Source organism: Argentina anserina, chromosome 5 (assembly GCF_933775445.1).
Source record: "Argentina anserina chromosome 5, drPotAnse1.1, whole genome shotgun sequence".
NCBI classification, from domain to species: Eukaryota; Viridiplantae; Streptophyta; class Magnoliopsida; order Rosales; family Rosaceae; genus Argentina; species Argentina anserina.
In genome coordinates this window covers 8,138,810-8,151,128 of record NC_065876.1, presented here as the reverse complement: position 1 = coordinate 8,151,128, position 12,319 = coordinate 8,138,810, and the positions used below count along the sequence as shown (strand labels likewise).

The 12,319-nt window shown below is 36.0% G+C and overlaps 1 protein-coding gene across 1 annotated transcript; it reads right to left on the bottom strand.

The window, feature by feature from the left end:
* Nucleotides 1-9,750: 9,750 nt before the first annotated feature.
* On the bottom strand, nt 9,751-10,337 carry LOC126795427 (protein LURP-one-related 4-like). The gene is given in 5 exon segments (XM_050522267.1): nt 9,751-9,783; nt 9,785-9,892; nt 9,972-10,031; nt 10,108-10,301; nt 10,304-10,337. Coding segments are annotated over 5 exon segments (429 nt in total).
* Between the last annotated feature and the right edge of the window lie 1,982 nt (nt 10,338-12,319).

The following is a 12,319-nucleotide window of genomic DNA, read 5'->3' as shown; positions in this document are numbered from 1 at the left end:
GTTAGGCTATCTCTTAACTCACTATTTGTAGCTCCTCATAGTCGTCATACTGTGTGACACATTAAATCGGTATTATTTATTAATTTGACATCAATTTTTTTTAATCCAAGTGTGTTACAATATAATCGTGTAATAATTTTTAATGGTTTATGTATCTTTTAATTTCTATATTATTATTTAATTACAACTTTATTTTTATGAATATAATAATTATTATGTGTGTCTGCCACACCACGTGGCACTACCATGTGGTGTACCCAGCCAATCATATTACACCATGGTATAATTAACATGCACACGATGAAAACGACAAAAGTTTATTTACATATAAGAACCAATAAGAAACAATCACAGTAAAAAAATGGACAAATAATATTAAGAAAGTACGCCACATGGGATATGTGGCGTGTATATATAATAATTTATCTTATAAATGATAAATTTAATAAATGTATTATGAAAACTTAAAATTTGAAATTTTATTTCATAAAAATTCAAAATACATGAAATTTAATATTTAAGTTACATAAATTATAAGAGTAATTATTATGTATACCTGGAACATCATGTGACATTGTTATGTGGTGTACCCAGTCAATCATATTACTTCATAGTGTGATAAACATGCACGCAGTGAAAGAGAAAAATTACTTAAATATGAGTAACCAATCAGAAACAAACACAGTAAAAATAGATCAATAACATTAAACGATACGCCACATAGACTATATTCCGGCTATATATAATAATTTTTCTAAATTATTGGTTTTAATAAGTGATTATTGTTTGTTGGTTCATTAAAAATTATTAGTTTTATATCGGTTGTGTTGGTGTATATTTAAAGAGTGATTACATTAAAAAAATACAAGTTTAGTTCGAGTCTAATGTTGTGGTATATTATTTCAATAAAGAAAATACAGTTTTTTTTTCAAATAATAATATATATATATATTCACTAAATAATGTTGTTATATATTTATAAAATTCATCAAAACAATAATAAAAAAATATTTTTGAGATAAGACCATATGGACTAGTGTGCTAAAAATAACCTAAAAGGGTTGTGACACACTAGTCCATCGTTTGTGGCACAATAGCTCATGAGTTAGAGATGACCTTATATGACTCACAAGAGCTAAGATTAAAAAAGAAATTTTATATAGGGAGTTAAAAAAATTATAAAAGATTCATAAACGGCTAGCGGATTATGCATATATTTATTTATTGTCTTTTGTAGCCGATAATCTAGGTTATATAATATTGAGATTTGAAAAGATTATATACGACTTTTGTAGTTTGGTCGAAGATCTCCAATAAAACTAGTAAGTTCTTATCTCTAGCTAGATGCATGATCTTTTCTAACAAAAAAAAAGTAGCTAGATGCATGCTCTTTAATCTAATAGGTTCTTATCTCTGGACTTTTGTGATGATGATTATTCTACTCAGTTTTAATAACATGGACGGTGTAGAAGCGGTCATCAACGAATCATTTTTTGCCTATGTACATAACACTATTGAGAAGAAATGATGAGAAGAAAATGATGGCTTTTAGCTTAAAATCGATGCATTAGAGAGTACAAGGGATGACCCAAGAAAATGACGGTTATCAGGATTATTGTAATGGGTGTGTACGTGTGGTTTACCCTTTTAGGTCGAAAAGGGTGGAATGGAAAAGGAAAGTACGTATTCCGGCTAGCCAGCTTCTTTTGCCCCTTGAGATATGTGATATACTCGTCTTTCATTATTATCGCAACAATCCTTAATTATGTACACAAGTGATCACTTCGCATCTTTTACGGAGAGAGCTATTTAACACAATTCTAGCAGTGCCACCAACTCAGAAATATTATGAACCACCTGCGGCCGATATGTGCTCAACTAACATTTGGGTCTTCCAAATAAAATTATCACGTGATGAGAGTACCAAAAATTGTCCACCTTGAAAGCCCGCAGACTTCCGACTTGCTTCTAAAATTATCACCTCTAAAGATGCTAATTTTACATTTTATGCTGTGTTAAATATCCAAATTAAGCAATGTTAATGTTACATATACATAGCAGTCTTACTACCCAACTCAACCAAGGAACGGGTTTGAGTGATAACTATATCTAAACCACGTGTTTCAAGGGACTATTGATCATACATGAGAGAAGTTTAAATTGTTATATCGATTTTACTACAACGAATATCTTCTGCCCCAAGATACTATTCATGCACGAAGATACATATGATAAAGGTAGATTACCAAGAAAAAGATACGACAGATGTGTGCAATGTTAGATGGAAGGAAAAAAGAAAAATAGGGGAGAGAGTGTTGAGATTTGATTCTAATTAACAAAAATAGTACAGAAAGATAGGAGTTAGAGGAGTATTATTGCAGAGTGCTAATACTAAAACGTAGGCTATGAGTATGTTTAGCTGTATTTGGACAATTAGGCGCGATTTATTTTCCAACCTCAAACATCTGCTTTTTGGTGTGTATCTAATTAATTAAGGTCATCTCTAACCCACCCAAGTTAAGGGCTAAAATACTCTCATTTAGAACTCTCAATCTCCAACCCCCTTAAGTTAAGGGCTAAAAGAAATTGTTAAGGGCTAAAAGCCTTTTAGTCATTTGAGTGAGTTTTGATTTCATTTGTTTATTCAGTAGGTCTCTCACATCTAATTCTCATTATCAACTACATCTAATTTTAATTATAATTAATTTAAAATTTGATGATTAATACAATTAACTTTAATTTTAATAATTAGTACAATTAATTTTAATTTTATTGATTATTATAAATTTTAATTTTGATGATTAATACAATTAATTTTATAATAAAATATCGGAACTAATTTCTTAATAAAGAAAATAACTTATTTACTTAGAATAAGAATTTAATACAAAACTTAAAACATATAATAACAATCTCAAATCTTAAAATATAACTTAGGGCTAAATTTATCATTTCAGGTTGGAGATGGGCGCCTAAGCACATCATGCAGAAACAAATTGTTCCAAATGAAATGACCCATCCAAATTTTCTGGAAGTGTTAACGAGAATCTTATACTTGTATGAATTTTCTTTAGTTTGATCTATATTAGTAGTGGCGGATCCTGGATAGTCACCTTAGGGATGCTTGAAGTTTTAATTTCTAAACCGAACAATAAGAAAATAGTGAGAATCTCGACGATGCTTGAAAATCATGAAATAATTTTTTTTGAACACTCTATTTGGGTTGAAGTTATGATATTATATGATCTTAATCTAATAACCTATAATTATTAAAATATAATACTTATATATACTAACAATGTGACATTACAACATAGCTACCAAAATTGATAAATGCACATATATAATTAAACAATTATATATAATAGTAGAACACAAAAGTCACAAAACAATTCGGGAATCAATAATTCTATTCAATCAATTCATACATCAACAAACACTTAATTATGTTAATTAAATGAATAAAGCTTGAACCGATGGATTGGATGGACAAAAAACTTGTTTCTTTTATGTTCTCTTCCTTGACTCTTCTAGAAAGTAGCAAATAAAAATCAACTCAATCCAAACTCAAAATCAGAAGAACTAAAATAATTTAATGACGTAAAACTAAACCCAAACTCCAATTTCATCACTTCATTCACTTGAGATTGCCAAACAAAGAAATAGAAGCCAAAAATCCTCAATTTGATCTAGGGAGCATGCTCATTAGCGCCACGCAACTACACTTGAATCGTCGACAAATGACGGTGGTATTGTAGTGGAGCGTGGAGCTAAGGCCCAAGACCCCAAGTGGAATAGTCAATCTAATTTAGGGATTTGGTTTAGGAATTAGAACCGGTCTTTGAGGTCGGAGAAGAAAACGAAGATAAAATAGAATTTGGTTAATAGTTATTTTGTGCGCGTGTGAAAAAGTTGAGTGTGTATAGGGAATGCTTCTACTTAAAAAATATATGTATATTACTAGTTTTTTTTTTGTGTGATTGGCATCCCTTGTTATGAAGAGGATCCGCCAGTAGACTGTATATTAGCTTATTTCTTCATTTTCTCATAGCAATATCACACCCCTGTGTTAGGATTATGTAGCTCACTAGGAGCTAAGAAAGAGAACAGATTACAGATGCATATAATTGTATCTGTTTTTCTCGTGTTTTACACAAATTTCTATTTAATCATAATACTGTTTGAGTTGCATGTGTGAATATTAGATACATAAGTTAATTAAGCAAGGATGTGAAAGATGATAATCTCACACATATATAGCTAGCATTTGCAAAGAGGAACAGAAACGACATAACATGGATAGAGCTAGTTACATTTAGTTGAATATTGAGATTTGTATTGATATTGAGTGAATAATACAAGGCTAAACTATCTATTTATCGGAAAGATTGAAGAATATTGCAATGCTGTTAGCACTAATCCTAATTATTAAACCTAGATGTTAACACCACCATGAGTAACATGCTCATGCTTTACCAGCTCTTCCAACACAGCTGTTCCAGCTCTTAACTCACGCTAACACTCTCCCTCAAGTTGGCGCATACATATCAATCATGTTCAACTTGCTAAGTGAGTCATAAAAGACATTCTTAGACACTCATTTTGTGAGTATATCCGCAAGTTGCTCTTCTGTAGGAACAAACGGAAAACAAATGATATTAGCGTCTAGCTTCTCCTTTATAAAGTGACAATCAACCTCTTCATGTTTTGTACGATCATGCTGCACATGATTCCGTGAAATATCAATAGCTACCTTGTTGTCACAGTACAACTGTATAGTACACTTAGGCTTAACACTCAAATCTTGTAGCAAATTCTTAAGCCATAACAACTCGCACACTCCTTCAGCCATACCTCTGTATTCTGCTTCAGCATTAGATCGAGCTACCACATTTTGTTTCTTACTCCTTCACGTAACAAGATTACCTCCAACAAAGGTAAAGTACCTTGATGTGGACCTCCGATCCGTAATATTTCCAGCCCAGTCTGCATCTGTGAAGCCACAAATCTCAAGGATATCGTTGTGATTATAAAACATTATTCCTCTCCCTGGATCTGACTTCAAGTACCTCAAAATCCTCACAACAGCATCCATGTGATCCACACTCGGATTATGCACGAACTGACTCACTACACTTACTGCATATGCAACATCTGGCTTGGTATGTAACAAATAAATCAGGCGTCCAACTAGTCTCTGATAACGAGTTTTGTCAGTGGCCACTTGATCTGGGTACTCTGCTAACCGATGGTTGTGCTCAATAAAAGTATCAATTGGAGTGCAATCTAACATACTTGTCTCCATTAGTAAATCAAAGATGTACTTCATTTGACACAGATAGATACCATCACTTCCCCGGGATACCTCAATGCCCAAGAAGTACTTGAGTGTACCTAGGTCTTTCATCTCAAACTCTGTGGCTAGCTGCTTTTGTAATCTCTCCACCTCAATAATATCATTACCAGTAACTACCATATCGTTAACATATATGATTAGGGCAGTTACCTTCCCTTGTTGGTGTTTAAGAAATAATGTGTGGTCTGAATTACTCTGCATGTAGCCAATTTTCCTCATGAATTGTGAAAATCTTCCAAACCAAGCACGAGGAGACTGTTTAAGACCATACAAAGACTTTCTCAATATGCATACAAAGTTATCTGGAGAAGCTGCCACATATCCAGGGGGAAGATCCATATACACTTCCTCTGTAAGTTCTCCATGAAGGAATGTATTTTTAACATCAAACTGTCTAAGTGGCCAGTTTAAAGTAGCAGCAAAAGAGAGCAATACCCGAATAGTACTTATCTTTGCAACCGGTGCAAATGTCTCATCATAGTCTATGCCATATGTTTGGGTGAACCCTTTTGCTACTAGGCGTGCTTTATATCGGTTCACTGATCCATCTGGATTATGCTTCACTGTAAACACCCAAAGACATCCCACGACCTTCTTGCCATGTGGTGGAGGTACAAGCTCCCAAGTGTTGTTCTTCTGTAATGCTTCCATCTCTTCCTCCATCGCTTTCATCCATTTTGTATCTCCCAATGCATTTTGCACTTTGTTAGGTATTGATACAGTAAAAATTTAATTCATAAATGATTCATATGACTTAGACAATATTTTGGTAGACATAAAATTTGCCACATGATACTTAGCTTTAGCTTGAAGGGTAGGTTCATATTTTTTGTTGGCTGACCCTGAGTAGACCTATTTGGCAGGATATATTGTCTATTATTAGCTTCACTAGTATTAGCCCCAATAGAATGACTAACCTCAGGTGAGTGATCTTCTGTACCAGGGGAACGTTGGTCAGGGGTATAAACAACAATAGGGGAGGCATGAGGGGCAGTTGTGCCGTCCGGTACCTGAATCTCTTGAGTGACTACACCGGAATCATCCGGTGGTGGCTGTGTAGCTGACACATTGGTAATCTCAACTAAACCTGTCACTATATCTACTGGCTCACTTGTCTCCCCCTCTCCATGATACAGCTCTTCAAAATATGAATTCTCCCCCTGAAGAGCAGTATCCGAAGAGGTAAAATAGCTCATGTCCTCAAAGAAAGTAACATCCATAGTGACATAATACTTCTTGGTAGGTGGATGATAGCACCGGTACCATTTCCGATGTCCTCCATATCCAACAAATACACATTTAACTGCTCGGGCATCTAACTTAGACCTTTGATGTTTTTGAAGATGGACAAAAGCAACACAACCGAAAACACGGGCGGGGAGATTATGAAACAAGGGTAAGGAGGCATGGGATGCAAGCACCTCATATGGAGCTTTGCCCTCAAGGACACGAGATGGAAGACGATTAATAAGGTTAGCAGAAGTTATGACAACATCACCCCAAAGGTATTTAGGCATATGAGCACTAAAGAGAATACACCGAGCCATATCAAGTAAATGACGATTTTTTCTTTCGAAAACTCCATTATGCTCAGGTGTGTAAGGACACGTTGTTTGATGAATAATGTAGTGTGCGTTAAAGAACTCCTAAAAGACACGATTCACATATTCCCCCCCCCATTATCAGAGCGAAGAATTTTAATTGTGGCATTATATTGTGTTTGGACAGTGGTATAGAAGGCTTGAAAGGCTGGAAAAACCTCATTTTTGGTTTTCAAAAGAACAATCCATAAAAGACGTGTGCAATCATCAATAAATGACACATAATACCGCATTCCTGACAAATAGACTCTTTGGAGGGTCCCCAAACATCAGAATTAATTAATTCAAAAGGAAGAATACTTTTATTAGAAGTACTAGGGGAATAAGTAGACTGATGACTCTTGCCCAAAACACATGTTTCACAACGAAAAACTGACTCATCCACACCAATAAACAAAGAATGCATAGATTTTTTCATAACACTAAAAGATGGATGCCCCAAGCGACGATGCCATAACCAAACTTCACTTAGCTTATCAGAAGTGGAGAGTAAAGCGATCCGAGACTGTGCCCCTGGTTTCTCCCTCGCATATGTCTGATCCAGATGAAACAACCTGCCCCATAGATACCCCCGACCAATTAACTCTCCGGTGAGAAGATCCTGAAATATCACATACATGGGAAAAAATGTCATAGAGCACTTAGCTTCAATGTTCAATTGTGGGACAGATATCAAATGATGAGATAAAAGAGGTACATATAACACATTGTGAAGCTCTATTGTGGGAGTAATACGAACTGACCATTTCCCTAATACGGGGAAGGCCTCACCATTAGCATTAGTAACATATGGTACTGGTGGAGGAGATAATATAGTAAAATAAGATTTGTCATAAGTCATATAATCGGACGCACCAGAATCAATAATCCATGTATCAAAACCAACAAAGTGAGAAATTTGTAAAGCCATACCAATCTTACCACGACTAGCTATTGATGATGTGGGTGTTGCTCCTCCCGTGTATGATGATCATGTCCAATCACCCCATAAATATCTGGTTCTTAGACCAGTTGAATAGTTGCTTTCGCCTTAGGACGATAATTAGGCCTTTGGGGCCGAAGGTGTGGATACAACTTCCAACATGTTGCACGAGCATGGTTTGTATCATGGCATTAAGAGCAAGGAGGGCGGGGCAGATTCCTGAAGCCTGGTGGTGGTCCTTGCTTATGAAGTGGAGCTGAAGTTGCTTGCTGAAGGGAATGTGCTGGAGATCTAGCCTGAACAGTAAGGCTAGAAACTTCAACTTGTGTCTTATGAAGACTCTCTTGCTGAGACTCATCCTTACAGATAAATGTGAAAGCTGTGATTAGGCTAGGGGGTTCTGTCTTTCTGAGCAGCTCACTTTTCGCACTGTTATGTTTAACATCAAGACATTTTCAGGAAATGGTGAACTCGCTCAAGCTCCTTCTCTTTTTGGTACCAAACAATATCCTCCAGATTCTTGATCATGCAAGGACGTTTCACATCAATCTCAGCCCATATATTTTTCAGCTTGGTGAAATATTGTGCCACCGGTTGCCCCTCTTGGTGCATCGCCAAAGCTGTGCACATTAACTCATGAACCTGTATAAAATCAGAGTCATTAGTATATAAGACTTCTAATGTCTTCCATATTTCATGCGCGGTATCACATTCCGCCACCAGGTCAACTATCTCCTCATTCATAGCTTTGAACAAGACAAACATTATAAGACCATCATCATCGTCCCACTTAGTGTAGGCAACAACATTATCTATATTGGGAGCCTTAGTTACTCCGGTTACATGCCCTATCTTGTGCATTCCTCAGAGATGGGCTGTTATGATTCTTTTCCATTTACGGAAATTGGTCCCATTGAGTTTGGCTCCCCCAAAGGAACCACTTTCAAAATTCTTGACAGAGACTTCAAATTTCTGAACATCATGGACCGGAGAACTCTCTCATTCGTCTCCAGAAGTCATTGCAAATCAAATCAAATCACAAATCAGCAATTATGCAGCGAAAAAAAAAAATACTGATATGAACCTGCCTCGGGTGTACTGGCACTGGCGGTGAACTTGCACTGACAACCAAGACAATAGAAAAATGTGCCGGGTCGGGTCGGGTCGGGTCGAGTGCAGAAACGAGTCGGGTCGACTTAATGTAAAATGAAAGACGTCAGTTGGCTTTGGTGATGAGAAAAGACTCCCCTTTTTTGTTCGGTCCTTTTCTGAAAATTGTTGTGTGCAGAAGAAAGGGGGACACCGATCGGAGCAGCACGTCGTCGCCGAGGGAGCAGGGCGTCGGTCGGTGTGGAAGTCGACGGGACTGGACGCAGCGTCGGGGCCGATCCGGGTGATTGGAAGCGGCGTCGGAGGGCAGTGGCGACGTCGGAGGGCAGATGCGACGTCGTAAGGGAGTGCCAAAAGTGGACAAGGTCAGCCGAAAGTGGAGTTTCGGGTTCGGGTTGCAGGAGGGAAAAAATTGGCAGATGAGGCAGGTTGTTGCTGCGCTTATCCGGGCGTCTGGCAAAGCACCTATGCCAAACGGCAGAAGAAAAAAAATGCCAACGATGGAGGTAAGTCCACTTCCCGACTAAAAAACCCAGAAAAAGAAAAACGGCTCTGATACCAAGTTGAATATTGAGATTTGTATTGATATTGAGTGAATTGATACAAGGCTAAGCTATCTATTTATAGGAAAGATTAGAGAAATATTGCACTGCTGTTAGCACTAATCATAATGATTAAACCTAGCTTTTAACACCACCATGAGTAACATGCTCATGCTTTACCAGCTCTTCCAACACAGCTGATCCAGCTCTTAACTCACGCTAACACATTTTGCGACAAATTAATCCATATATAGGCAGTTACAATAGCCATTATAAGGGAGTGGTCCATATGATTCTTCATCTCCAAAGATAATACATCTTCCCCCAGAACTATCCCAGACGATGATAGTTTCTTCCTTGCCTGCAAATAAAGGATATATGCTAGTGTTAAATCTTCTTATGTATTTAAGAAAAAAAAACAAAGAGAAGCTTAGACTCACCTCTGCAACAATTCCTCCATCAATGTCCACTATTCAAGAAAATCTCATATATTGCAATTTCTAGATCCTAAAAAGAGCAACGAATTTATTTATTATTATGAGCGAATTGAACTACATGAAGTGCGCATAGATATACCTTTTTACGAATTGTATAAAGAAGCTTTCCTTGGAGATTCATGAGAAGAACTTCATTACTGCGCTTTTTGTCATAATTATCAACTCGATAAACAATCTCACCATAGGAATCATAGACGGTGCAACCATTTGTATTGCATACAAGTGATTTCATCCAAATGGTATATGTGACTTCTCTCTTTGAGCTCAAGTAGGAACTTGAGGAGCTCCACCAGGGCATACCTTTGCCATAATAGACGAGCAAAGAAAAGAGGTATATAACTGGTAGCTAGTTAGTTACCCATAGGTCCAAACGAGCTTATATTTATATGTTCCAAACGTTTTAACTAATGAATTCAATAATAAGGCAATGAGAAGTATGAGCCTTTATATATATATAGATATTCATGTTGGCCTTTCTTTGTCTAGCTAGCTTAATCTAATATTGCGGTACGGACAGAAACATGAAATCATTGTGGTTGTGCCGTGTAGGCTTCCTTATAGTCAAATTTAAAACTTCAATCCTACTTGTAAAGAGCTTTAAATCTTACGTGTTATCTAAAGTGCATGATGGTTTTTGTCTATTTTATACTGTCTAGTTGTAATTTAGGCATTATTTTGTCTATTTTCATTCTAGATTAGTTGTAGAATAGACATGCTTGAATAAGTTGAGTTTCATGTTGAATGAGTAGACATATAATATGTACCGTCATGACCTGTCTCTTATAACTTGTTATCTATATGTAAATGATAACAGATGGGTATCTAATGATATTCTGGCATTGATTTTATTTTTATAAAAATCCAGTGGTTTTCTTCAAAAAAGTGCATGAACAAAGTATATATATGTCTTCGTTCAAAAAGGTTGCATAAAAGAGCCAGATTATTCAAAAAGGATGTATATATACAGTTACTTTAATTTGCAAGAATGCATGGCCGGACCTAAGGGGAGGTCTAAGAGGCAACCACCTTAGGCACCAAGGTCAAGGTGGGTGAGAGAGAGAGAGAGAGAGAGAGAGAGAGAGAGAGAGAGAGAGAGAGAGAGAGAGAGAGAGAGAGAGAGAGAGAGAGAGAGAGAGAGAGAGAGAGAGAGAGAGAGAGAGCAATTTCAATGATAAACCCTCTAATATATGAAAATCATCTTAGTTTGGAGTTTGTAATACCATATTAAATTTTAGTTCTGACAAAGTTGTCTGCAACAGAAAAAAATCTACAATTTAAGGAGAATTATCTTACAAACTACAAACTTTACGTACCGATGTGTCTAATTTGTATTATATTATCTAAATATATACAAGACATCTCATCGTTGGAGAATTTCAAATATCTTAAATATATATGTTATATACATATATGGTATTCTGTCAGTAACAAAATAGAATTAAAACTAAACAACAAGTTTAATGGAGTTATTTTGAGAGGGCACCAATTGCACCATTTATGAAACTTGCCTTATGTCTCAAAATCTCAGGTCCGGCCCTGCAAGAATGCGCTTACTCGGTTTTCATTCAAAGAGAAGAAGCAAGATAGCTAGATGTAAATTTGTTGCTGTCACTATATATACTTGCTATATAAGTAGTGTTTCTTTCATTTGAATATTCAAGGATCAAAGAGCGAGACTGAGGCAATGGGGCAGCCAGTTAGATATGCGATTAAGTATTCAACCACGTTTAAGTCGAGAATTAGTTGAAAGTTACGTACAAGGTAGATCGAGAGCATCCCATTGTTTCTTATGTTTGATAGAATCTGACCATTCTTTTTTGAATTCATAGTTGTTTGAGCAGATGAAGAACAAGTTAAAGGAAGAATGTATTATCACATGTATGGCCTTCTGAGTTACTTTTGGAGAAGAACCTGCTACTGTATTAAACTATTGTGGAGGTACCGTCATCATGCCATGCTTACACCATAAAGATATGCACAATGATTTGGCATACATAGTTTTTATACTTCAGATCATATTGTTATATTAATCTGATCATTAGTTTAGGTTCTGACAACCACTCTCTTTTGGACTTTTATAATATCATTCTTGAGATCATTTTGTTATATTAATCTGATTATTTATGTATTTCTTTTTCAGGTTTATATATCTTGGTGTTAATATAAAATCTTACGGAAAGTTTCTGGGTTTGAACAAAGAACATTAATTTGCAAAGAGAAGTCTGGCACCCAACAACCTCTTTTTTATTAATGTAATTTAATTTGGAAAACTTACAAATAAGTAACGGCAA